General features: G+C 45.0%; 1 protein-coding gene across 5 annotated transcripts in view; it reads left to right on the top strand.

Moving 5' to 3' along the window:
* FEZ1 (fasciculation and elongation protein zeta 1) overlaps positions 1–13,981 on the top strand; it is a 162,735-nt gene extending 148,754 nt beyond the window's left edge. For 4 of the 5 annotated variants that reach the window (XM_084612071.1, XM_084612069.1, XM_084612073.1 and 1 more), the window contains 2 exons: positions 4,343–4,408; positions 13,825–13,981. In XM_084612071.1, the coding sequence (XP_084468197.1) occupies positions 4,343–4,408; positions 13,825–13,841 (83 nt within the window). In that variant the 3' untranslated portion in view covers positions 13,842–13,981. The remainder of the gene's footprint in view (positions 1–4,342; positions 4,409–13,824) is intronic. The other variant, XM_084612072.1, reaches the window with a different exon arrangement.
* The last annotated feature ends 13,208 nt before the right edge of the window (positions 13,982–27,189 follow it).

A 27,189-nucleotide genomic window follows, 5' to 3' on the forward strand; every position in this document is an offset into this window, starting at 1 on the left:
TCTCTTGGACTCCTTTCCCCCTCATTTTAGTCTTCCATTGGATCCTGCCCATCAGTTCCCTGAGGGAGTCAAAGTCTGCTTTTCTGAAGTCCAGGGTCCATATTCTACTGCTCTCCTTTCTTCCTTTTGTCAGGATCCTGAACTCAACCATCTCATGGTCACTGCTGCCCAGGTTGCCACCCACTTCTACTTCCCCTACCAATTCCTCCCTGTTTGTGAGCAGCAGGTCAAGAGGAGCATGGCCCTAGTTGGTTCCTGCAGCACTTGCACCAGGAAATTGTCCCCAGCACTCTTCAAAACTTTCCCGGATTGTCTGTGCACTGCTGTATTGCTCTCCCAGCAGATGTCAGAGAGATTGAAGAGAGAACCAGTGATCTGGAAACTTTTGTTAGTTGTCCAAAGAAAGCCTCGTCTACCTCATCCTCCTGGTCTGGTGGTCTGTAGCAGACACCCACCACGACACCACCCTTGTTGCTCTCACCTCTAAAATTAACCCAAAGATTCTCAACAGGCTTTTCTTCGGTTTCATACTGGAGCTCTGAGCAATCATGCTGCTCTCTTACATGCAGTGCAACTCTTCCACCTTTTCTCCCCCGCCTCTCCTTCCTGAACAGTTTATACCCATCCATGACAGTACTCCAGTCATGTGAGTTACCCCACCAAGTGTCTGTTATTCCAAGCACATCATAGTTCCTTGACTGTGCCAAGACTTCCAGTTCTTCCTGCTTGTTTCCCAGGCTTCTTGCATTCGTGTACAGGCACCTAAGATAACTAGCCGATTGCCCTGCTTTCTCAGTATGAATAAGGAGGCCACCCCTGTTGCACCCTCCTCCTTGTGTTTCCTCCTGGTATCCCACTTCCCCATTTACCTCAGGGCTTAGCTCTCCATCCCCCGGAGAACTTAGTTTAAAGCCCTCCTCACTAGGTTAGCAAGCCTGCCTGCAAAGATGCTCTTCCCTCTCTTCGTTAGGTGGATCCCATCTCTTCCTAACAATCCTTCTTCCGGGAACAACATCCCATGGTCGAAGAACCTAAAGCCCTCTCTCTGACACCACCTGCGTAACCATGCATTTATTTCCACAATTTAATGGTCCCTACCTGGGCCTTTTCCTTCAACAGGGAGGATAGATGAGAACACGACTTGTGCCTCAAACTCCTTTATACATCCTCCCAGAGCCACGTAGTCTGTGAGCCAGTGACCTGCTCAAGATCATTCTTGGCAGTATCATTGGTGCCCACATGGAGAAGTAGGAAGGGGTAGCGATCCGAGGCCTTGATGAGTCTCAGCAGACACTCCGTCACATCCTGAATTCTAGCTCCAGGCAAGCAACACACTTCTCGAATTTCCCAGTCTGGATGGCAGATTTTACATATTATATTGCATTATAATATGTTAATATTTTATATTTAAGAAAAGATAAACATTGAAATGTTTCTGAATTAATTTTTTTAATGTCTATTACATGAGAAAGTTTGAATTTTTGAGTTTTTGTTCTGATTCGGAACAAAAACAGATTTCAATACTTTGGAATTTCCCAGGAGATGGAAATTCCTTTTTCTAACCAGCTCTATTCAGGACCTTCAGATTCAGATTCGGGATCTCTGTTACTTGAGGTAAAGGAATAAGTGGTAGCAGATATCACTTTTTTAATCTTCTGTGTGAACCAGCCACTAGAGGGAGGATGTTGCATGCTAATTGCTAGACAACAGTCGAGTGTTGAGAATCAGCATACCGGCGCTTTATCTTTGACTCTGAGAGTGGAATGTGGTCTAATGGTTCAAATGTAACTTCCAGACAAGATAACCAAATACTGTGCATAGATTTGGCACAATCGTTCTGAAATGCAGTATGGCTAAGTGGATGAGACTTGCGCTGGCCATCTTAGAGACCTGAGTGCTACTTCCAGCTCTGTGAGAGGTAATCTTTTATAATTACCTTACCAGATCTGTAAAACGGGGGGAAATTATACCTGTCTTCCTACTAAGTGAGGTGTGTGAAGCCTTGTTTCAAAGGTTTGGGAAGTTCACGGAAATATAACATGTGGTAGGGGTGAGATTTGACCTCCTGTTTTTATGGCCCCCAGGCTTTTGTATGTCTTTCACATAAATTCTCCCTGAGACTGGTAAAAATCAATGTTTTAACAATGCTGAGGGAGCCACGACATCTTCACATTTAGAGGACTGTCCCATGAATGTGAGGTTGGGTGACGATCCTACCAGGTACTCTCTCCAAGCATTCACCTAACACCTTTCCATGGGTGCTCCCCTTAAACTGCCCTTCTCTGAATGTTCACATTAAACAGCTCCCCAGGCATGCCCCTAAACTATTCCTTCCTGAGTGCACACACCAAACCACTCCCCAGATGTTCACCATGTTCACCGAGGTGCTCACTTAACCAATTCATCAGGTGATCACATTGAAGAGCTGAATTAAACAAGGAAGTTGTGGAACTCATACAGACTCTGCCCACAAATGAAGATTCGCACAACTTAAGTTGGATGCCACTCATGGCAGCTGTATAGATGTTAAAAATATGATCAGGTCTCCCCTCTGGCCTCCTCAGACTCCCTCTGAATGGAGCTGATGGATTCCTTGGGCTCAGCTCCCCTTGTTGGCTTTCAGATTTGCCAGTGGACTCCACTGGGCTTCTCAGGCTTGGAAGCCTCACCTGGCTCCTTACATCTGGATTCCTTTCTATGGAGATCAGATGCCCTGCTGGGCTTTGTTAGGCACTTCAGGCTCGAGTCCCTCCCGGCTGAATAAAAGAATAAATGGTGGTACCCTCCAAAATGCCACCTATTTCTGGGGCTCCGCAACCAGTGACTATTTGGTTTGGCCCAAACCTTTTTAAAAAAAATTTGGAACTGCCAGTGAGCGAAAAAAAATCAGTTATTCACCCAGCTGTAGACAAGACGTAATAGATAGATGAGCCAGACAAGGGGGCAAGAGGAGGGAGGATGAGATAACAATATAATAGGATGTATTCACATAGATTTATTGGGTGCACAATGCACAGGTGTAGGAAGGCAATTAGTAGCAAAGTCAGTTTTGTTCAAATTTAACACACACACACACACACAGAAAATCATCCTTGTGCTGAGAGCAAGCATGGAAAACTTCAGCCCCAAAATAATGTTTGCTATGAAAGGAGCATTACAACCTCAACAATAGCATGCACTGGCATGTCTCTGCAATAGAGGAATCATTCTCTACTGGAGTGGAATGTGGAAGTCAGGGGGGCTGGAACAATTTGTATAGTGGGGGCGCTGAGAGCCACTGAACCAAACTGTACACCCTGGATATGATGGAAACTGCTTCAAGCCAAAGGGTGCAGCAGCACCCTTAGTTCCAGCACCTATGGTGGAAGCTATTTAACAATGACTAGCAGCAGTACAGAAAGTGAAGAGAAATCTCATGTCCACTTTAAACTACAAAAGAATTTGTGTTGGCCAAGTGTTAGAATTGACTGGGATTTACTAGGTTTACAGCTATGCTCTTGAATGACTTTTGAACTTTAATGAGTCAAGAACTTGCTATTAAGTGTTCCCTTAAAGCAGTCAGCTTCTACACAGCCCAGTGACCCTAACACCATGGTGGGATATTAATTTAATAGTAGTTCTCAGATAGATTACCGTTTCAATTACACCAGTGTAAATCTGGAATAATCCCACTGATCTCCATGGAATTCCTCCGATTTATACCACTGTACCTGAGTTCAGAACCTGGCTCCAAGAGAGGAGATTGCCACTCACTATCTCAGCATTACTTCCAGCAGCACCCTAGGGTGTCCTGGAGATCTAGCCCAACAGGGCTTGTATTGAAAAATCTAATGAGGTCACAGCCCAAGATGGCATGTCTGCAGAACATTGCAAATTATTCCTTATTGTGCCCCCAGGATCAGCATTACCATCCTGTCTTATTACTTAGGAACTTAAAATTAAGTAATTAATTAAATGAGAGAGAGAGATAATGTGGTACTGATTCTGGGCAGCAGCTCTGGAAACTTCTGGGAGTTCTTTAATTTTATTTCTGCATATTTTCACAGTATCAACTGTTTGTACGATTTCACAGCACAATAGAGTCCCTGTTCATACACATGCACATATGCATGCTTACACATAGCCCTCTTCCACACCCACACCCACATACCTGATAGATATGAGAAACTCCCATTAATTGAACTGGCAATTCCTTGTGTCCTGTGGTGGGAGTATAAGGTCCCTGGTTTCACTGAACAATTTCTAGGCCCTGGCTGAAAGCCAGGCATTGGTGTGTGGCTGAAGCCATAAAATTCTTCTGCTTTTCAAGGGTCATTCTCATGATTGTTTCCTCTTTTTCCAGTTCTTTTTGCAATGAAGGAGGATAACGAGAAGGTCCCTACATTGCTAACGGACTACATTTTAAAAGGTAATAAAATGCCAAAGAAACAAACAAAAACCCTAACAACAACCAAAACAATTCTAGACACCATGACAATTAGTACCAACTCAGCAATTATTATTTTCTTAAGACCAGCACTGAGCTTGGCCTTTTACAAACATATCCAGAGACCATTTCAGACTGGAAATAAGCCATACATTTTTAACAATGAGAATAATTAACTCCTGGAACAACTAACTAAGGGTCATGGTGAATTCTGCATCACTGGCACATTTAAAATCAAGATTGGATGTTTTGGGGGAGGTTCTGTGTCCTGTGCTATACAGGAGGTCAGACTAGGGGATCACAATGGTCCCTTCTGGCCTTGGGATCTATGACTACACTGGTCCTGGCCCAAAGACCTGTCATCTTGACTCAGACAAAACTGTTCAGGTAATGGTAGAAACTCAAGTGGGTGCAAAAATCTTGCATAAGTCATTGTTGAATAGCTTAATGGAAAAGTTTGTTTGAAGATTTTGCATTTTACCCCCCAGGGAGCATAGTGCTGTTATACTCAATGGGCTTTGGATTAAATCATACAGCCTTCATCCTGCCGGTCATGACGTGGTGCAAAGCAGCACACAAAGAAATAAATTAATTACAGTTGCTTAATATTCATTGTTGAATTTCTCAAGAATAGTAAAGTATTTTTTCTGTTCTGTAAATAGTAATACACATCATTCACAATAATATTTAATAATTAAAAGAAATTAGTGAGTGTTCACTTAGTTAAAAGCACTTATTTAGTATTTAGTACAAATTACAGCAAATTAGTTACAGTATAAAGAAAAGGAGGACTTGTGGCACCTTAGAGACTAACCAATTTATTTGAGCATGAGCTTTCGTGAGCTACAGCTCACTTCATCACGAAAGCTCATGCTCAAATAAATTGATTAGTCTCTAAGGTGCCACAAGTCCTCCTTTTCTTTTTGCGAATACAGACTAACACGGCTGTTACTCTGAAACCTGTAGTTACAGTATATACATTACTTCACTAGTGGCAACAACTGTATCATGGCAAAGCCCTGGCTGGGATGATTTAGTTGGGGTTGGTCCTGCTTTGAGCAGGGGGTTGGACTAGATGACCTCCTGAGGTTCCTTCCAACCCTGAGATTCTATGATTCTATGCTATTTGTAGACCAGTTTGCTTTACCAGAAACCACAGTATAATATACTGGTTAGTATAATTTTGAATACTTCAGTAATAAGTAAAGCAACAAAATGAGCAACAACAAAAGTTAAATGTGAATCACAATATAGAAAAGATATGGAAAAACAGATGCAGCTAAAGGACCGATTTTATCAGTTTCCCCATTGAGCAGCCTGTCTCTGTCACTGAGCTCCTTTATACTCCGCCAAAGGTGATGCAGCTTCATTCTACAGCCCAAAATGTTAATTAAAAATTTAAGTTTTCAAATTTAGGAACAGGGATCTCTTTGACTTGTCCAACCATGGTTTCAAATTCAGGGGAAAAACATCAATTCCATTGGTCAATTGGACACACTTTCCCTCCATACCTGTATTTTGTTTGCAGTGTTCTCTCCATTTCTCACATACGTGGTGCTGGTCTATTCCAGGCACTCGGCCATACTTGACACACAAGATGAGCCCTCTCTGAGGGTTCTGTCTCGTCATTACTAAGCCCCAGCTTGGTTGCATGGCTCCGAGGGCATCACACTGGTAAACCAATCGTATGTGCTTCTCCATGCAGCAATCTACAGTAGCTACCTACCACCATCCGTGAAAGTGCCTTACCAGTACCTGAGGTATCTTGGTCCTTCCTTAAAGACAGAGTCCTCTAGAACTAGCACCAAAGGGACACACATTCGGGTTTTGTAGATATTTCTCTTTTCAGTTAATAGTAGAGAGACATAAACCTGTATGGCCCCTCTAAGAGGCCTGCAGTCAGGAGTTAGCATAACTACCGTAGCCAACTCAAGGAGGACATAAGCTTCCTTTAACACTTGTGTCTCATAGAATCATAGAATATCAGGGTTGGAAGGGACCTCAGGAGGTCATCTAGTCCAACCCCCTGCTCAAAAGCAGGACCCATCCCCAATTAAATCATCCCAGCCAGGGCTTTGTCAAGCCTGACCTTAAAAACTTCTAAGGAAGGAGATTCCACCACCTCCCTAGGCAACGCATTCCAGTGTTTCACCACCCTCCTAGTGAAAAAGTTTTTCCTAATATCCAACCTAAACCTCCCCCACTGCAACTTGAGACCATTACTCCTTGTCCTGTCCTCTTCCACCACTGAGAATAGTCTAGAACCATCCTCTCTGGAACCACCTCTCAGGTAGTTGAAAGCAGCTATCAAATCCCCCCTCATTCTTCTCTTCTGCAAACTAAACAATCCCAGTTCCCTCAGCCTCTCCTCATAACTCATGTGTTCCAGTCCCCTAATCATTTTTGTTGCCCTTCGCTGGACTCTCTCCAATTTATCCACATCCTTCTTGTAGTGTGGGGCCCAAAACTGGACACAGTACTCCAGATGAGGCCTCACCAATGTCGAACAGAGGGGGACGATCACGTCCCTCGATCTGCTCGCTATGCCCCTACTTATACATCCCAAAATGCCATTGGCCTTCTTGGCAACAAGGGCACACTGCTGGCTCATATCCAGCTTCTCGTCCACTGTCACCCCTAGGTCCTTTTCCGCAGAACTGCTGCCTAGCCATTCGGTCCCTAGTCTGTAGCTGTGCATTGGGTTCTTCCGTCCTAAGTGCAGGACCCTGCACTTATCCTTATTGAACCTCATCAGATTTCTTTTGGCCCAATCCTCCAATTTGTCTAGGTCCCTCTGTATCCTATCCCTGCCCTCCAGCGTATCTACCACTCCTCCCAGTTTAGTATCATCCGCAAATTTGCTGAGAGTGCAATCCACACCATCCTCCAGATCATTTATGAAGATATTGAACAAAACCGGCCCCAGGACTGACCCCTGGGGCACTCCACTTGACACCAGCTGCCAACTAGACATGGAGCCATTGATCACTACCCGTTGAGCCTGACAATCTAGCCAACTTTCTACCCACCTTATAGTGCATTCATCCAGCCCATACTTCCTTAACTTGCTGACAAGAATATTGTGGGAGACAGTGTCAAAAGCTTCCCTCTATCATCCCTATATCAATTTAATATTTGCTTGTCAGTGACAAGATCCGGCACTTTCCCTGCCTCCAGGTCTGTAAAAACTTCTTTAAGTCTCATAAATATGCACGTACCCTTGCCCCACACATTACCTCCTTAGCCATAGTGTGGTTTTCAGCCTCATCATTATTATGCCCAATTAACTGATTAATCTTTTCTAGGGTTTCATTTAGTGCCTTAGAAATATTATGCGAATTTATTATTGTAACTCCTCCTTCAGAAAAAAGAAAAGGAGGACTTGTGGCACCTTAGAGACTAACCAATTTATTTGAGCATAAGCTTCCGTGAGCTTTCGTGATGCCTCCGATGAAGTGAGCCGTGGCTCACGAAAGCTCATGCTCAGATAAATTGGTTAGTCTCTAAAGTGCCACAAGTCCTCCTTTTCTTTTTGCGAATACAAACTAACATGGCTGTTACTCTGAAACTCCTCCTTCAGAGTAGGCGTATGGTACTTTCAAGTCCATTTTACCAGTGTCTCTAGTGTAATTGTAGCCAAATGCATCTGTCTAGCCTTTTGACCACATTGAGTCTCCTTAATACCAAGTTCATACATGGCAGGCATTGGAATTCCTGTTGCCCTGGGTTTCATCCGACCAGCCACTTGTAGTTGTAGTCTGTGATGAGTTTGCAGAGTCTGTTGGCTGGGAATTCCAGATTGCTTGTTTCATTTGGTTCCATTTGCATGATCCAAATCCATAGTCCCGCAGACAAAAAGTATTCTAGTAACAGAAAGCCATTCTGTAAAATATCAATAATAGCGGTATCCTGCTTCCCCTTTAAACATTTTCACCTGATTAATGTGTAGCCATTTGTCCCACATCTGCTTTCTTTTATCAATGCACACCACATACACAGTCAGGCTGTTTTTTTCCACAATACTATAGGGACCTCCCTAACTAGGTTGCAAGGGGTGTCCTTTGATCTGAGTCTATTACCCAGGGGAGCCCCCATCTGGTAAAGACTTGTTCTAAGATAACCATAGTCCAAGATAGTCAATTTGCAACCTAACCCAAGGTCCTTCTGTTTGTTGGTATCCTAATTTGACCTTGTTTTTTGTAGGCCCTGGGTTAGTTTGGGCACAAACCAAACAGTTCTCAATATAATGTTTAACAACTTGCCTCATCTGTAGCAACCAGCCTATTTGCTGACTACAAAACACTGTGTTTTCACTTCCCTCATGCCCTCCAGTATGCAGTTTATGATATATGTATATACATTCAGATTGCAGCTCTTTAGGGATAATCGACACCCATGCATCTGAGGCTTGAGCCATCCATACATTTTCTCCCCAGGGGAACTGTATTATCCTCAGTGGGGTCCCCTTATGTTGTGAGGGTTCTGCACCTCCAAGTTTTTGTACAGTGGTGTCTCATTTCTGCAGGCCTGCCAACTCAGAATCCTTCCACTGTATCTTAACAGCACTGACAGGGCCTGGGCTGCATTTTTAGCTGAGAGGTCAGCCTTTTTTTGTTCCACTCCGCATCCAGGGATAATTTAGCCTTTACTACAGCCAGCATCATTCCTCTATCCCTTTTGCCAGAGGAATTGACATTATACACGTCTGCATCTATAAACACCAATTATTATAAGAAAAGATTTGATTGCTTAAAATCAAAGGTGCTTATAATGTATAAAATAAAATATAACAAAATAACCTTGTGTCTTATAAACTTATTACAACCTAAAAAAAAGGTCTTTTTAGCTTTAATTTTAAAAAAAAGTTGGTATCACAGAACAACACAAAAGTTTTGATATAATTATGTGCAAAATTAATTTATTTTTGTTGCAACAGAAATAAAACCCCTAATAAAAATAAAAATGATCACAGGACACAGAATGTACACAAGGTATAAAAGCAAACAATATAGAAAAGGTTATCAGGGTTAGTCAGTGAGGAGAAAGACATACAAGAAAGACATACAAGCTGATTGCGGCGAAAAACCTGAAGTCAATAGCTGCACTTTAACTGAAATTCAGCCAGAAGCCAAAGATGTTTTTCTTGAATGACTGTAACAAAACAATTAAACAAGTGGTAAAGAAAAACCCAGCTTACTCCTGCCTCAGTGATGGGGAGTGGACTAGATGATCTGTCGAGGTCCCTTCCAGTCCTACATTTCTATGATTCTATATTTATTAACATATTAACCCAGTATCCTTTAACTAGTAACCCACATTCTTAAGAAAGAAGCAAGAAACCATTTTATATGTGTACCTATTACTTTACTTTACCTAAGGGTTTTAGAAAAGTATTTCTTTAAGCTTTTAACTGCATTTAATTCCATAAATTTATTGCACTTTCTTTTAAATGTTTTTACTAAAATTTGGATTAATTAATAGAGCCCCTTGTTTACATGATTACATGCACACGCGCGCACACAGAGAGTGGGGTTGATGTGCATGGATCATGCCAGTACACTAATTTACAAAAACATTTTATAACAAATTTAAATTTTCAGATTATTTAGTAAAATAGAAGGGATTTTTACCTGCCTTTTAGCTAATAGCTAACTATATCTCCTTTTTAGTTATTTAATTTTTAAAAAGTGTTAAAATCATGCTGCTTTTCCTTTTAAGTCTTTTTTCTAGATTTACCATCAAGATGAGGCTGATAGTTTTTCCAGATTTTTTTTTGCAGTTAGGTTTTTCCTTCACTACAATCACCCACCGTTTTAGATTACTAGTGCTTCTTGAATCCATGGAAGTGCACTCTGTCTTTCTTCTAATAAAAGTCTCAGCTGTTGAACTTTTGCCTCCCCTATTCCTGAAAAAGCTGATATAATTCCCTTCTGAGCTGTTATTTGCTGTTTCTAGTAACTAATCATCTCTCACGTTCTTTGTGATTATTTACCTTGGAATTTTTACTACTGCATCAGGACATTCTGTCTTAAAAGAGCTTTGATTTTGTCATTCTCATTCTAAACCTAAGACAGCTAAGTACCCCTGTTTCTATCCTCAAACGCCTCACTCTCTGAGGCAGTGTCTCTCTTCTGTGCCTTTAGCGGTCTGCAAGTTTCTCCAAAGGCTCTTAAGCAAAGCAAGCACTAATGGGATAAAAGGGAAGGTCTACTCATGGATCAGTAACTGGTTAAAAAACAGGAAACAAAGATTAGGAATAAATGGCCACTTTCTACAGTGGAGAGAGATAAATAGTGGGGTCCTACAGGGATCTGTGCTGGGACCAGTGCTCTTCAACATATTCATAAGTGATCTGGAAAAAAAGGGAAAACAGTGAGGTGGCAAAGTTTGCAGGTGATACAAAATTACTCAAGATAGTTAAGTCCAAAGCAGACTGTGAAGAGTTACAAAGGGATCTCACAGAACTGGGTGACTGGACAACAAAATGGCAGATAAAATTCAGTGTTGATAAATGCAGAGTAATGCACATTGCAAAACACAATCCCAATTATACATATAAAATGATGGGGTCTAAATGAGCTGTTACCAGATCAAGAAAAAGAGCATCAATAGTTCTCTGAAAATATCCGCTCAATGTGCAGCAGCAGTCAAAAAAGCGAACAGAATGTTAGGAACCACGAGGAAAGGGATAAGACTGAAAATATAATGCCACTATATTAAGCCATTGTACACCCACCCCTTGTGCAGTTCTAGTCCCCCCCCCAATCTCAAAAAAGATATATTAGAATTGGAAAAGGTACAGAAAAGGGCAACAAAAATTATTAGTGGTATGAAATAGCTTCCATATGAGGAGAGGTTAAAAAGACTCTGACTTTTCAGCTTGGAAAAGAGATGCCTGAGGGGCAATATGATAGAGGTCTATCAAATAATTAATGGTGTGGAGAAAGTGAATACGGAAGTGTTATTTACCCCTTCATGTAACATCCAAATGACGGGTCACTAAATGAAATGAATAGGCAGTAGGTTTAAAACAAACCAAAGGAAGCACTCTCACATAACACAAGGTCAACCTGTGGAACTCATTGCCAGGGGATGTTGTGAAGTTCAAAAGTATAAGTGGGTTCAAAAAATTAGATAAATTCATGGAAGATAGGTCCATCAATGGCTATTATCCAAGATGGTCAGGGATGCAACCCCATGCCTCTGACTGCCAGATGCTGGGAATGGATGACAGGAGATGGATGACTCAATAATTGCCCTGCTCTGTTCATTCCTTCTGAAGCGTCTGGTATTGGCCACTGTCCGAACACAGGGTACTGGGGTAGATGAACCATTGGTCTGACCCAGTGTGGCTGTTCTTATGCTCTTATGTACGCAGACTGTCTCTCGTATGTTCTCAGTGCACTGCCTGCTGATGCTGAGGCAATGTGGAAGCTGCCTGAATCAAAAGCAGAGAGCACAAGAGCCAGGCCTGGTGGGTGTGGAGGGTGACGATTGGAACAAGGAGCTGGGGTAGAGTGAAGGGAGACTGGAACTAGAGATTGGTGGGGAGCCAGAGAGAAGCTGGGACTGGGAGTTATGGAGAAACTGAGACTGGCTGGGCAAGAAGACTGGAACGAGGATCTGGGACACAGAGGACATTGGGAATGATTGGGCAGGGAGACCGGGATTGGGAGCCAGAGAGAGAAATTGGGCAAGGCCTAGGAACCAGTGGGTGGTTGGGAAACTGAAATAGGATAAGCAAACAGGAAGGGGAAGGGAGGACTTTAAAAAGGAGACTGGGCTGGTGGTACAGAGGGAAGGGGGAGACAGATCTGACAAGGAGCCAGGTTGTGGGGGGAGAATTGGGATTTGCTCGGCAAAGAGACTGGGAGAAAGAGTCAGATAGGAAAGGACACAAATGCTGGAAAAAGAGCATTGGGAAGGAGACTGGGAGCCAGTGGGGATGGGGAATGGGAATGTGGGGGTGACTGGAGGTGGGGCAGGGAGAGGGATGCTTCAGAGGAGGAGCTGGGACGGGAACTGGGACTGGCTGGGCAAAGAGACTGGAACTGAAAGAATGGGATAAACACTGGGATGGAGGGGAGGAGACTGGGACAGAGAGTCCAGAGCGGGAGACTAGGACTGGCTGGGCAAGAAGAGTGAGGCTGTGATGAGAATTCTGAGGAGTGGAGACTGGCACTGACAAGGTGACAGGAATAGGACTGGGACAAGGAGCCAGTAGTGGGAAGGAGATGGGACTTGGACAGGCCGAGTTGGAGGGGAAGGGGCAGAAGGCCGCAAGCTTGGGGAAAATGGACAGAACAGTCTGTGCCCATTAGAGAACATTCCCCTTCAGAGCCTGGAATGGAATCCAAGATTCCCAAGTCTCTCCATTCCTCTGCTCTCAGCAAATATCAGTGAAACCCATTGGCAAAGTGTCCCATCCCAGTCAAGAGCCGGGCCATGGAGAGGGTTACAATCTCCTAATTCTACTAGTTACTCCGCTAGCCCATTAGAGCTCTGTGCAGTGGATCTAAAGGTTCCTGTCCCTGCTTATGACCCATGTTAATGTCTGTTTGATGCTACACGATGGAATTTCCGGTTTTTCAGTTTGCTTTTTTTTTTAAACTAGGTAATTACACCAAAAATTAAAAGAACATTATTAAGTTTGCAAAGTCAAGCACTCAAAAGGTAAGAAATGCCAGAATTAAGGTTGCCTGCAGAGCCTATATGCATCATGACACAGTCTTTAATTACATAATCACAAACATTTTTTCCACAGGACTTCTTGTACCCACAACCTTAATTCTGGCATTGCCTGTCTTCTGACTGACTTTGCAACCTTAATGCTCTTTGCATGTATTGTTTTGTGTGTAATATACTAGTATGGTGTAATACTAGAGGCCTAGATTCTCTTCTACACCCAGTTTCAAAAGTTGGGAAGCTGATTATGCCTTCCTGATTCTCTGACCACTTTTACACCAGTCAGAGTCTCACCATGTTTTAAAGCAACCTAGGGGCTACTCTAAGCCCCTCCAACTGGTAACAGTACCTATGGGATCCGCCACCAGCTGTGGGCTGCTTTCGGGTTATGCCCCTTCCCTTCCCCTCCTTATTTGCTACACCAAGGCAGCAGAAGTGGAGATGGCTGGATGAAGCATATAGTTTCTTTCTTCAGCTACAACAAGAGGGTTGTGTGAGAATCCAGTGCAATAATTGTACAAAGCCCAGAGTTGTAGTGTGGAGCTATTGACAGGGACAGCCCATGCTAGTGATAACCATCTGCAATGTTTGTGTTAGAAACAGTGCCCTTGTCTGCCAGTGTTCTCAGTCACTACATCTCTAAGCGGTGAAATATTTTCCTGCTTCATCTTAGAGCAACCAGGTCCTGAACTATCTCATTTTCTCTCTTCCAGTGCTCTGCCCTACCTAATCTGCCTTTGGAGCCGCAGTGCAACAAGAGACAACAAGGCCAGAGTCATTCCATCACAGGGACTGCATGATAGAGTCAATTCCAAAATGTGTATTTAAAAATGTATAGCATTAACCTGGATTAAACATAAGCAAAAAATATTCCTTTGCTGTTGGCTTCTAGTCCTAGTAATCATTGAATGCAAAAGTGAAGGCAGGTGCTGCTATTTTCTCTCTTTGCCACCTGACATAATGAAGACAGTCCTTCACCACACACTATGTATTTTTGGTCCAGCTTCCCAAAACATATCACACTATGGGACTAATTTTGAAATACCGAAATAAACTTTCATTTAATTAAAAGTTGTCACACTTCTTGGAGAAGCAGCTGCCTTACACCAGTTTTGAATTCAGATTCTCATGGCTGGGTTCCTTAACCCCTCAAATAGACAAATCTAAACTTTGGAAAAGAAAATACTTTATGCTCTTTACCTGAAAACAGTTCTTTGGAGCCATGGATTTGTTTTACAAAATGTTAAGCAGAAAACAGAATAGACAGACCTCCTAAGGTCTCTTCCAACCCTAATCTTCTATGATTCTATAGTAGGATTCTCAGTGGAAGTGGAAACTGTCCAAGAATGATAAATAGCTGAGCTAACATGCCAGTCTGAGCCTTTGCATGAATCAGGACTATTCACTTCTCTATCCCCATGTCTCTACACTCTAAACTCTTAAGCCAAATCCATCACTGGTAACATCTTTCTAACTTGTTACTGATTCTGAAGTGATGGTGTCATGATTAACTCATCTGGTTCAGAGTCCATTGTATCTGCTACCTCACACAAGACAGAGCAGATGAAATGATGTCAATTAACTTGTTTTGGGGGAAGAGCCAGGGATTGAAAGGCTAATTGAAGATGGAGCCCAGCTGAGAGGGAATAGGTGGGGCTGTTATAAAGCTAGAGAGTTGGCAGTAAAGGGGCTTTAAGGAAAGTAGTCTGTAGTTTCTCCCTGGGAGAAGAGAGGTGTGTTTGGGGTTACAGAGTTAGGTAGTCTGTAGTCACCTGCTGGAAGGAAGGAAGGAATTTGGGCTGATAAAACTGGAAAGAGGAGGAGGCCAGAAGATAAGAGCAGAGAAATAGGAAGGAGTCAAGGGGAAACAGCAACAGGGTCTGGATGGAAGTAGACCATAGTTACTGGAAGTAGGGTCCCTGAACTGGAACCTGGAATAGTGGGTAGGCCTGGGTTCCCCTACCAGACAGCGAAAGACTGCCTGGAACAGTTGTGCAATGAGACTTTGATACCACAACAGGCCTGAGTCATGAAGGAGTACGCTGAGTTCCAGATAGAGAGAGAAAGAGGGCCCCTGTGCTAAGAAAGGGCACCAGACCTGGAAGGAGTTAATCCCCTAAACTGCCAAAAGGAGACACCCTAGAACTGAGTGAGTTGTGTTGTAGACACATACACAAAATCCCATATTTGCACATACAAGTGAACATTTATATGCCCAGTTACTTACTGAGTACACACAGATGGGAATTTACACAGAAACCAGATTCAAATTTCACAGCACAGTTTAGCAAGGTAGCTAAAGGTAGCCGCTTGAAAGATAGCCTCTTTAAAAACTAGAGGCCAGCTCCACAAAGGGGCTTAGGCTTTGCAATGCCTCACTTTTAGGCACCTTGTCACCAGTGGAACCCACAGCTCAGAGTTAGGTAACCTGGGTTCCATATACAACGCATGGGGAAAGACAAGTGCCCAGGAATGGAATCCACAAAAGTCAGCATGCTGAGGAGGGAGCTGCCTAAGCTAGCTAATAGAAAATGCTAAGTCCTGCCCCTTCCAAGAGGTAACTCCAGGAGGAATGGAGATGCCTGTCTCAGCTGATGGTGATACCTCTCCTGGAGTCAGGTGCCTAAATAATTTTGTTGCAAAAAATAACACCCCGGTCAGTGAGGAATAAATTTGGAATTGGGAAAACCACCGCAGGGTCCATTGTCCTGCAAACTTGCATGACCGTTAATCGCCTTCTGCTACTCAGGAATGTGACTCTCAACAGAGTGCAGAACATAGTGAACAGATTTGCAGCAATTGGGTTCCCAAACTGCAGGTGGACGATAGCACACATATCTCTATTTTGGCACCAGACCACCTTGCCACAGAGTGCATCGACAGAAAGGGCTGCTTTTCCATGCTTATGCAAGGGCTTGTAGATCACCCAGGACTCTTCACCAACATCAATGTGGGCTGGTCAGGGAAGATGCATGACTGTTCAGAAAGCTGCAAGCGGGGAGATTTTTTTTTCCCAGACTGGTAGATTACCATTTGTGATGTTGAAATGCCAGCAGTGATCGTGGGTAATCCAGCTGATCCCTTGGTTCATGAAGCTGTAAACCAGCCACCTTGACAGTATAAAGGAAGGATTCAGCTACTGGCACAGCATGACAGTTGAATGTGCCTTTGGTTGTTTGACAGGATGCTGGCATTCACTCACAAGATTGGATCTCTGTGAGAAAAAGATCCAACTGCTTATAGCTGCCTGCTATATCCTGCATAATAGCTGTGAAGCAAAGGGGGGAAGTTTCTGCCAGGGTGGAGGTGGACCGACTGTCAGCTGAATTTGAACAGCCAGATGCAAGGGTTATTAGAAGAGTTCAATGCAGAGCTATATGGCTCAGAGAGGCTTTGAAAGACCATTTTAATAGCAAACCAAAGTAGTGTGTGGTTGTGGTGTGCTCTACGTGGCCCTGCTCTTCTGTGACCTGCTATGAATCCGGTGGTGATTGCTGTACATGTAGGGATGTAACATTATCAATGCTTCTATTAATTTTGCTTGTGAATAATCTTATGAGTTGTGTGGCCCTGTGCAGTAACAGGTTGCTTTCAGAACTGATGAGCAGCAACCACCATATTTTGAACTAATAAAGATGGATTATGTTTCAAATAACAGAATTTTATTCTGTAACCAAATCAGTGCAATCCGCCCTCGCCCACTGCCAAAACCCCCACGAAACCCCACAAATCAAAACCTGGGCAATTTAAAAACAAATACATTAAAAACGTAATAAAATTTACTAAATTAAGAGAACAGAAGTTATGAAGGGGAAAGTATATTTGTGTCCATTTCAGCTACATAATATCAGCTGTGGCTTTCACATGTCAGAGTATGTGAAGCTCTGGTTGACTTTAATGTCCTCCAGAGTGGAATGGCTGGGGTACTGCAGCAACCCCTGATGCCATGATGAATGTTGAGGGGGTATAAGATGGTCCCAATATTGAGTTCTCAGTGGGCTGCAGAGGGAAGGAAGCTTTGGCTTGTTGAATCTGCAGGTCCACCAGCGTCTGCAGCATGTCTGTCTGCTGCCTGAGAAGCCCCATTGTGTCCTGATGCATCTCCCTCTCCTTGTCCTGCACCTTTCTCCACTCCACTTTGTCCTTCTCCAGTGTGTCTGCAATGTTCATCCTCCAGGACCTGTGCTTGTTCTCTGATGAAGCACTGGTTTGCAGGATCTCACTGAACGTCATCCCGAGTCCTCTTCCTTCTGCTTATGTGGTTCAGACGTTCTGTGGGTGTGATAGGCCACAATGGCAGCAGTTGCAGCTAAAACACACAGAGGTATCATTGTCAGTATATTCATTATGGAAAGCAAAATTTAAGAGGCTGAAATCGTTCCCCTGCTGGATGACATTTGGGGTTGATGTAAGTAATGCAGTGTCTACACTCAACCTGTGTTGACCTAAGTACATTGACTGACTTTATGCCACTTGGGCCGAGAATGTTATTAAATTGGCATAATGGGGCACACATTTAAGAGAACTGATTTTTTAGACAAAAGAAATGCAGTAGATCTAATCTACCCCACTGTCAATAAGGCATTTGATACAGTCCCACATGGGAAATTATTAGTTAAATTTGAGAAGATGATGGGGATTAATATGAGAATTGAAAGGTGCATAAGGAACTGATTAAAGGGTGACCACAACAGGTCATACTGAACGGTGAACTGTCTAAGGGGAGGGAGGTTACTAGTGGAGTTCTTCAGTAATCGATCTTGGGAGTAATCTTATTTAACATTTTCATTAATGGCACAAAATTAAAAATTTGTGGATGACACAAAGTTGGGAAATATTGCCAATACAGAGGAGAACCAACATATCATACAAGAAGGTTTGTACAACCTGGAGAACTGGAGTAATAGAAATGGGACACAATTTAATAGTGCAAGTACAAAGTCATGGATTTAGGGACTAACAACAAGAATTTTTGCTATAAATTGGGGCATATCAGAAGAGGAGAAAGATCAAATGCATCAAATGAGGTATTTCCAGGAGAGATAAGGAAGTGTTGTTACTACTATACAAGGAACTGGTGAGACCTCATCTGGAATACAGTGTGCAATTCTGATCTCTCATGTTTAAGAAAGAAATTGGAAGAGTTGCAGAGATTGGCTACTAGGATTTGCAGACTGTGTGGAGTGTGGCACCAAAGTGAACTTGTATCTGGGGGCTGGTTTCATTCCTTTGGGAGTGACAAACAAGGGTGGAAATGTCCGAGTATCTGGTTGTTAAGAACTTGGGGTCAGTGGTTTGCAGAGACTTGGGACCAGGCGGGCTGTCGGGTCACCCTGCAAGGAGCAAACAGGCTGGTGGAAGCCAGGGTGAGACCTTTACGCTTGGGGGCTGGCTAGTGCTAACAAGGCTCTGGACCATAGTAGAATAGCAGAGAAGTTAAATATGAACATAAAATATTCTTGCTAGAAGATTGCAAGATAACACTACTTTATTTCTTAGCATTCAGAATGACTACATACCAGAACCGAAAACCACAGAGAGAAAACAGGCTGCTCCCTAAGGCAGCAAGGCACAACTCCCTTCACCTGGCTTTAAGCTGGTGCTTTTCAGACTGACTCTACTCACACGCTTCGCTAAAAAGCCCCCTAGCCTGCAAGCAGGACCATGAACATTCACATGCTTTTAAACTCATAGGTTTTGATTCCAACACAGACCTCAGTACACAACAATTGAAGTCTCTCTAGTGAAGGCAAGCTCTCTCAGGAAGTGGAGTCCATTGTCTAGACAGTGGTCACAGGAGAATGTGACATATAGGAGGGATGTTAAAGAGACAGAGGGAAACAATTCATGGTTTGCTGTAGGTTGACCATATTTCCCTATGCTAAATACGGGACACTTGGTAAAATTACTCATATTCAAGCAAGTCAATCAACCAGAACTATGCAGTACAAATGTTCAAATTAACATCAGGTTGACTGAGCCCCCGTTAAAAAGAAATACTGAGTAGTTGGATTCTTTGTATTTACCTCTTTATCTTTAAGGCTTTAGGGTTCACATGGGGGGGTGACACATATACTCCTACCCCCCACACACATGGGGAGAGGTGATACACACACACACACACACACACGTACACCTCTCTCAAACGGGGGGGTGACCAATCAACTCTCCCCTCCCTGCCCAGCACACTCTGCCTTCCATGCCTGGCTGGGCCCCCGGGACTGACCTTCCTTTCCTTGTACGCGGTGCTGCCTTTTCCCGAGGTAACACATGTTGGAGGGCACACAGCATCACATGCCCCCTCTCTCCAGATTTCTGCCAGGGTTCACACCAGAGTGTGGCCAGCAGCAGCCTTTCAGCAGTGTGGGAGAGAAGAGATGGGAGTTGCTTCCAGCCGCAGAGGAGGCGGAGGAGGGGCGGGGGCAGGGGGAAGGATGACCTGGCCCGTGTCTTTGCAGAGCTCATCTCTCTTCCCCCACCCTCCCGTGTGGTTGGAAGCAGCTAGTCCCTTCCTGGCCCGCAGTGTAGAAAGGCAGCTAACACCTCCAGGCTGTTGCTGGCCTCTGACATAACCCAGATGCCTCCTGTCCCCTGGCTACAGTGCGGGCTGGAAGGGGTTCAGCCCTCGGGATGCATTCTGCCCCAGGGCCCAGGGAACCTGACTGTAGGGGCTTCCACAAACCTAGCCAGAGAGGTGGCTCAGCAGGGGAGAGTGCCATGTGGACGGGGCAACCCCTTGCTCTCTGGGGGCCGGACCCAGGTCGGGGGTGAAAAGGGTACTAGGCCCCTACCCCAGGGGCTGCTGTGGATCATGGGTTTAGGTCGTGAACAGGCTGGACATTGCTTCCTCCCACCACCACTCCAGAGCTTAGCTGAGGGGCAGAGCGGGTTCCCCACGAGAGCAGTGTGCGCGGTTTTGGCACAGGCAGGGTTCGGCTCCTCCTGACCAGCGCCGGAAGGTCTTGGGTTTGCCGGGGCGCCGGCCCAGCCAGAGGCAATGGGGGAAAGAAGGAAGTGCCTGTGGGCGGGGGGGGGCAGGGTATGGAGGAGCAGCAGGGCTGCGGGAGGGCAAAGGGGCAAAGCAGGGAGAGGACAGCAAGCGGGAGCACACCCAAAGAGCCAACGGGTGGGCAGCAGAGGCAACATGTAACCGGCCGCTGGATGGCGCCTGCCCACGCTTACCAGCTCGAGAGCCCCGCCAGTGCCAGGTGGAAATGGGATGGGGGGGCGGAGCGCTGCTGGCTGAGAGACGGGACAGAGTGGGGGCTGCGCTGACAGACTCCACACCCTGCATCTTCACCAGCCTTGCACCCCCACCCCCATTGTTTGCCACGGGACCCTCCCACTCACCGCTGGTGGGCAGGCGGCTGGCGAGCACAGATCTGGCCAGCAGCAGCAGTGGATCTGCCAGAACTGAGGGGAGAGACAGAAGATATGGGACAATTTGCCCATTGTTAAGAAAAAGTCAGGACACTTGCAGGAGGGCTTAAATATGTGACTGTCCTTTTAAAAACCGGACATCTGGTCAGCCTAGTTTGCTGTCTCTCAACATGTTCCCTAAGGCCAAGGGGTATTTAATGTGGAAAGGTTCATCTCTTCCTCTTTTAATGTGTGAGATTTTACTCACATGATGTGACAAGAGCTGTCACGCCAGAAGGGGGACACTTGGCAGGTGTCAGTGTCTTATTTGCTTTTTATTCCCTTCCTGATAATGGCCTATAGATTTCTGGTTCTGAGCCACCTCTCTGGCCTATAGATTTCTGGTTCTGATAGTAAAAGCTCCGCTCTGTAGTTCATGTTCATTCAACTGAAATTAAGTCAGGTTTTGGGCAAACTTTCTAGCCTGAGGGCCACATCTGGTTATGGAAATTGTATGGCGGGCCATGACTGCTCATAGTTCCCGGTCAATGGGAGCTGCAGGGGCAGCACTTGGGGCAGGGGCAGCGTGTGGAAACCCTGGCTGCTCCTACTCATAGCAGCCGGAGGGGGGGACATGCTGCTGCTTCCAGGAGCCACACGGAGCCATGAGCAAGGCAAGCCACGAGCCCCAGACCCCGCTCCCCGTCAGAAGCTCAAGGCCCAGATTAAAACGACTGAAGGGCGGCCCCCGAGCCCTACATTGCCCACCCTTGGTCTAATCCAAAACTGAAACGTTACAAGGATTCATAAACCTCCACAATATTTATAAACATTTTAAATATAAACCTTTTAAAACTGTGGGTATTTATAGGGTGTTTATTATAAATGTGCTACATCCATTTTTATTTAAAAACAAACTAGAACTTAAAGCACGAAAGAAGCCTGTTTAAAATTTTAAAAAATTGACATCTGCAAGGCCCAGGGTCAGGAGAGGGTACAGAACATTAAGGAGTGTTGTGTAAGGTGACTTAGTGTTTAATACTGTAGGAAGGTTTACTGTAGGAATACTGTTTGATGATTTAACTGGGAATTGGTCCTGCTTCGAGCAGGGGGTTGGACTAGATGACCTTCTGGGGTCCCTTCCAACCCTGATATTCTATGATTCTATGATTCTAAGGGTCTCCACTGCTCTTTTTTTCATTGAAACAGGAAAATATATTTTAACTAAAAATTAGGCAAAAGCATCCCAGTTGTGAAAACAATTTAATTTTCACCACCAGATCACAAAGGGGAATGTTTGGGGAGGGTGCATAAATTCCTTATATATCTACCATTCAGCTCTACTGATCAAATCAACCTGCTAACTACAAGATATTTGAAAGAAAAAGAATGTCTACACTAGAAACTTAAGTCCACCTATATTTGGTCGACTTACAGTCACAGCCGTAATTACTATGGTGGTGCATGGCCATACTACCCTCCTTCTGTCAGTGGTGTACATCCTCACCAGCACTGCTTCCACCGAGCTAAGGGGGCAGTGTGGGGAGCTGAAAGCCCGGCCTCTCAGCTTTGCTTGCAGTTCCCTGCCAGGAGCCTGGCTGCCCACAGGCTCCTGGGTTCCTAGCCGGCTGCATCCCCTCCACTCCTGATTTCCCAATGGCAGTGGGGGAAAGCTGTCTGGGGCGTCTCGCCTCCTCGTTCCCTGCCAGTAGCAGGGAGGAAGCCACAATAAAAAGGCTTTTGTCTCCAAAGGCTCAGTGGTTAACAGTTCTAACAGATTTCAGAGTAGCAGCGGTGTTAGTCTGTTCCTGCAAAAAGAAAAGGAAGACTTGTGGTAAGCTTTTGTGAGCTACAGCCCACTTCATCAGATGCAGCGAATGGAACATATAGTAAGATATATATATTCACATATAGATAACTTGGACGTTGCAATACAAAGTGGGAGAGGCTAATAGTTAAGATGCGCTATTATCAGCAGGAGAAAAAAAACTTTTGTCATGATAATCAAGATGGCCCATTTAAACAGTTGACAAGAAGGTATGAAGATACTTAACTTAGGGAAATAGATTCAATATGTGTAATGACCCAGTCACTCCCAGTCTCTGTTCAAACGAAAGTTACTGGTATCTAGTTTGCATATTAATTCAAGCTCAGCAGTTTCTAGTTGGAGTCTGTTTTTTAAGATTTTCTGTGGCAGAATTGCCACCCTTAAATCTTCTACTGAGTAGCAAGAGAGGCTGAAGTGTTCTGCTACCGGTTTTTGAAAGTTATGATGCCTGATATCAGATTTGTGTCCATTTATTCTTTTACATAGAGACTGGTTTGGCCAATGTACATGGCAGAGGAGCATTGCTGGCACATGATGGCATATCTCACATTGGTAGATGTGCAGGTGAACAAGCTTTGATAGTGTGGCTGATGTGATTAGGCCCTGTGATGGTGTCACTTGAATAAATATGTGGACAGAGTTGGCAACGGGCTTTGTTACAAGGATCGTTTCCTGGGTGAGTGCTTTTGTTGTGTGGTGTGTGGGTGCTGGAGAGTATTTGCTTCAGGTTGGGGGGCTGTCTGTAAGCAAGGACTGGTCTGTCTCCCAAGATCTGTGAGAGTGAGGGATCATTTATCATGATAGATTGTAAATCTTTGACGTGCTGGAGAGGTTTTAGTTGGGGGGCTGAAGGTGACAGCGAGTGGTGTTCTTTTATTTTCTTCCTCAGCTCTCATCCCCTAACACTCGTACTCTACTTGCGCTATATTGATAACATCTTCATCATCTGGACTCATGGAAAAGAAGCCCTTGAGGAATTCCACCACGATTTCAACAATTTCCATCCCACCATCAACCTCAGCCTGGTCCAGTCCACACAAGAGATCCACTTCCTGGACACTACAGTACTAATAAACGATGGTCACATAAACAGCACCCTATACCGGAAACCTACTGACCGCTATTCCTACCTACATGCCTCCAGCTTTCACCCTGACCACACCACACGATCCATCGTCTACAGCCAAGCTCTGCGATACAACCACATTTGCTCCAACCCCTCAGACAGAGACAAACACCTACAAGATCTCTATCAAGCATTCTTACAACTACAATACCCAGCAGCGGAAGTGAAGAAACAGATTGATAGAGCCAGAAGAGTTCCCAGAAGTCACCTACTACAGGACAGGCCTAACAAAGAAAATAACAGAACGCCACTAGCCGTCACCTTCAGCCCCCAACTAAAACCCCTCCAACGCATTATTAAGGATCTAAAACCTATCCTGAAGGATGACCAAACATTCTCACAAATCTTGGGAGACAGGCCAGTCCTTGCCTACAGACAGCCCCGCAACCTGAAGCAAATACTCACCAGCAACCACATACCACACAACAGAACCACTAACCCAGGAACCTATCCTTGCAACAAAGCCCGTTGCCAACTGTGCCCACATATCTATTCAGGGGACACCATCATAGGGCCTAATCACATCAGCCACACTATCAGAGGCTCGTTCATCTGCACATCCACCAATGTGATATATGCCATCATGTGCCAGCAATGCTCCAAGTTAAACCAGAACATCTGGGGGGGGGGGGGGGTAGGAAAAAACAAGAGGAAATAGGCTACCTTGCATTTTTTTACCTAGCCTATTTAAACTTGGATTTAAACTTGGAGAGTGGTCAGTTTGGATGAGTTTTACCAGCAGGAGAGTGAGTTTGTGTGTGTATGGGGGTGGGGGGGATGTGAGAAAACCTGGATTTGTGCTGGAAATGGCCCACCTTAATTATGCACATTGTAGGGAGAATGGTCACTTTGGATGAGCTATTACCAGCAGGATAGTGAGTTTGTGTGTGTGGTTTTTGGGAGGGGGGTGAGAGAACCTGGATTTGTGCAGGAAATGGCCCAACTTTATTATCATGCACATTGTGTAAAGAGTTGTCACTTTGGATGGGCTATCACCAGCAGGAGAGTGAATTTGTGTGGGGGGGTGGAGGGGTGGAGGGTGAGAAAACCTGGATTTGTGCTGGAAATGGCCCACCTGATGATCACTTTAGATAAGCTATTACCAGCAGGACAGTGGGGTGGGAGGAGGTATTTTTTCATATTCTCTGTGTATAAATAAAGTCTGCTGCAGTTTCCACGGCATGCATCCGATGAAGTGAGCTGTAGCTCACGAAAGCTCATGCTCAAATAAATTGGTTAGTCTCTAAGGTGCCACAAGTACTCCTTTTCTTTTTGCGAACACGGCTGTTACTCTGAAACCTGATTGAAAATAGACACCATGTGGTAATTCACCAGACCCAGCTTGGCCTCCCAATTGAGGGAGGCGCCATCTTCTTTACAATCTTGCAACAAAGGTACAGGAGTGTGTTGGTTAAATCATATAACCTATGCCATTCTCTGCTATAACAAAGTCAATGGCGGCAGTCTCCGTAATGGCTGATAGAGGAGGCATCTTGATGTAGATGCTTTTCTCAATGCTGGTCTGCATAGGGGCTATGTGGAACTAGTCTAGTTCGGACTTGGTGCACTCTTCAGACCCACAGTGAAAAAAAGGCCTCTTGATTAAAATATATCTCTTTTACCAAGTGGAGAGCATCTCCTCTTTCTCCTAGGTTTCCTCTTGGTCATTAGTTTATGGCTGGCCCTGTGTGTCAAAGTCCTTCTTTCAAAGGTTTTTGGGGGACCCATGCATCACTGGTGTGACACATTTCTCTTGCTCTATCTCCTTTTAATGTACATCAGCCCTGATCCCTCCTGTGTAGATGGATTTCCCACTTTCTTCAGAATAGCTGGGATGTTTTGAGCAGCAGTTTTTATGTGGGGTTTAATAATCTCTAGGCCCACTCTTCAAAAGCAGTATGGCTTAACCAAACAAGCTATGGAATATTCCACCCACACCAACCCCACAAAGCACGGGGGCCTCATGATAACCAGCAAGGGCATATCCTGCCTTGGGGTTGTAATAGTTTCTATAGATGATAGGGTCACTTAGTGTTTTGGCGTAATGAGAGGTGAATGTGTGCACGGAGGACCAAGTTGCAGCCCTGCAAATTTCTTGTATTGGGACCTGGGCCAGGAAAGCCGCTGATGAGGCCTGTGCCCTCTTGAAGTGTGCCATAAGTGCCAGGGCTGGGATATTGGCCAGCTTGTAGCACATGCTGATGCAGGACATGATCCAGGAGGATATACTTTCAGATGAGACTGGGAGCCCTTTCATTCAGTCTGCCACTGTGACAAACAACTGGTTAGACTTCTTGAATGGCTTACTGTGCTCAATGTAGAAGGCTAGTGCCCTCCAGATGTCTGGAGAGTGTAGCCTCTGCTTGCAGCTACTCACATGAGGCTTAGGGTAGAAAACAGGCAGAAATATGTCCTGGCTAGTGTGGAAATGAGAGACAGCCTTAGGAAGAAAGGTCGGGTGAGGTCTAAGCTGCACCTTATCCTTGTGGAAGATTGTGTAAGGGGTCAGAGGTAAGAGCCTTTAACTCAGACACCTTCCTTGCTGATGTGATGGGGACTAAGAAGGGGACCTTCCACGACAGGTAGGGAAAGGAGCACATCACCAGTGGTTCCAAAAGGGTCCCCATTAGTCTGGAGAGGACCAAGTTAAGGTCCCAGACAGAAACAGGCTGTCTAATCTTAGGATGTAGGTGTTTCAGACCCTTGAGGAACCAACCAACAATAGGGTTGGCAAAGACAGAGCGTCCAGAGGGGCACTTTCTGTTGCTCCAGGTGGTGAACAGATCGACCTGGGGAAACCCCCACCATTGGAAAATGGAGTATATGTATCCTTCCAGATGGACCACTCATGATTGTGAAAGGATCTGCTGAGGTGGTCTGCTAGTGCGTTCTGAACTCCTGGTAGATAGGATGCGTCTAGGTGAATGGAGTGGGCTATGCAGAACTCACACAGCTGGAGGGCTTCCCAACATAGGGGAGAGGAATAGGCTCTCCCTATTTGTGTGTTGCCCATCATCACTGCCACGCAGTGTCCTTGTAGGATGGCCTGAAAGGTTTGGCAAGCTAGTCACACTGCCTTCAGCTCCTTGATATTGATATATAGAGAGAGCTCATCCTGCGACCATAAGCCCAGCGTATAGAGGTCTTCCAAGTGCATGCCCCATCCCAGAGCTGACGTGTCAATTATCAGAGACAAGGAGGGCTGGGGGCCGTTGAAGGGGAGTCCCTCGCACACTGTCTGAGGGTTGAGCCTCCACTGGAGGGACTCGAGTAGTTGCTCTGGCACCATGACCACTGAGTCCAGGCTGTCACACCCTGGGTAATAGGCCGAAGTGAGGCACACCTGGAGTGGCCTGAGTCTCAGTCTGGCATGGTGAACCAGGTAAATGCAGGCTGCAAGTGACCAAGGAGACTCAGCCATCCCCTTGATGTGTGGTCAGTTACTACCTGAGGCCTTGAAAAATTTCTGTTATGGCTTCTGTCAGGGTTCCCTCCCCACTCTGAACTCTAGGGTACAGCCGTGGGGACCCTCATGAAAGACCCCCTAAGCTTATTTTTACCAGCGTAGGTTAAAAACTCCCCTGGCACAAGTTCTCCCTTGTACGTTGTTAAGTACCTTGTTAAGTAACACTGCCATCACCTAGTGATTTAACAAAGAACAAGGGAAAAGAACCATTTGCAGTTCCTCTTCCCCCAGCAATCCCCCCAAGCCTTTACACTCTCTTTCCTAGGGGAACTTGAGAAAGTTATCCTAATCAATTGCTT

The sequence above is a fragment of the Lepidochelys olivacea genome (genome assembly GCF_965140295.1).
Source record: "Lepidochelys olivacea isolate rLepOli2 genome assembly, chromosome: 22".
Taxonomy (NCBI): Eukaryota; Metazoa; Chordata; order Testudines; family Cheloniidae; genus Lepidochelys; species Lepidochelys olivacea.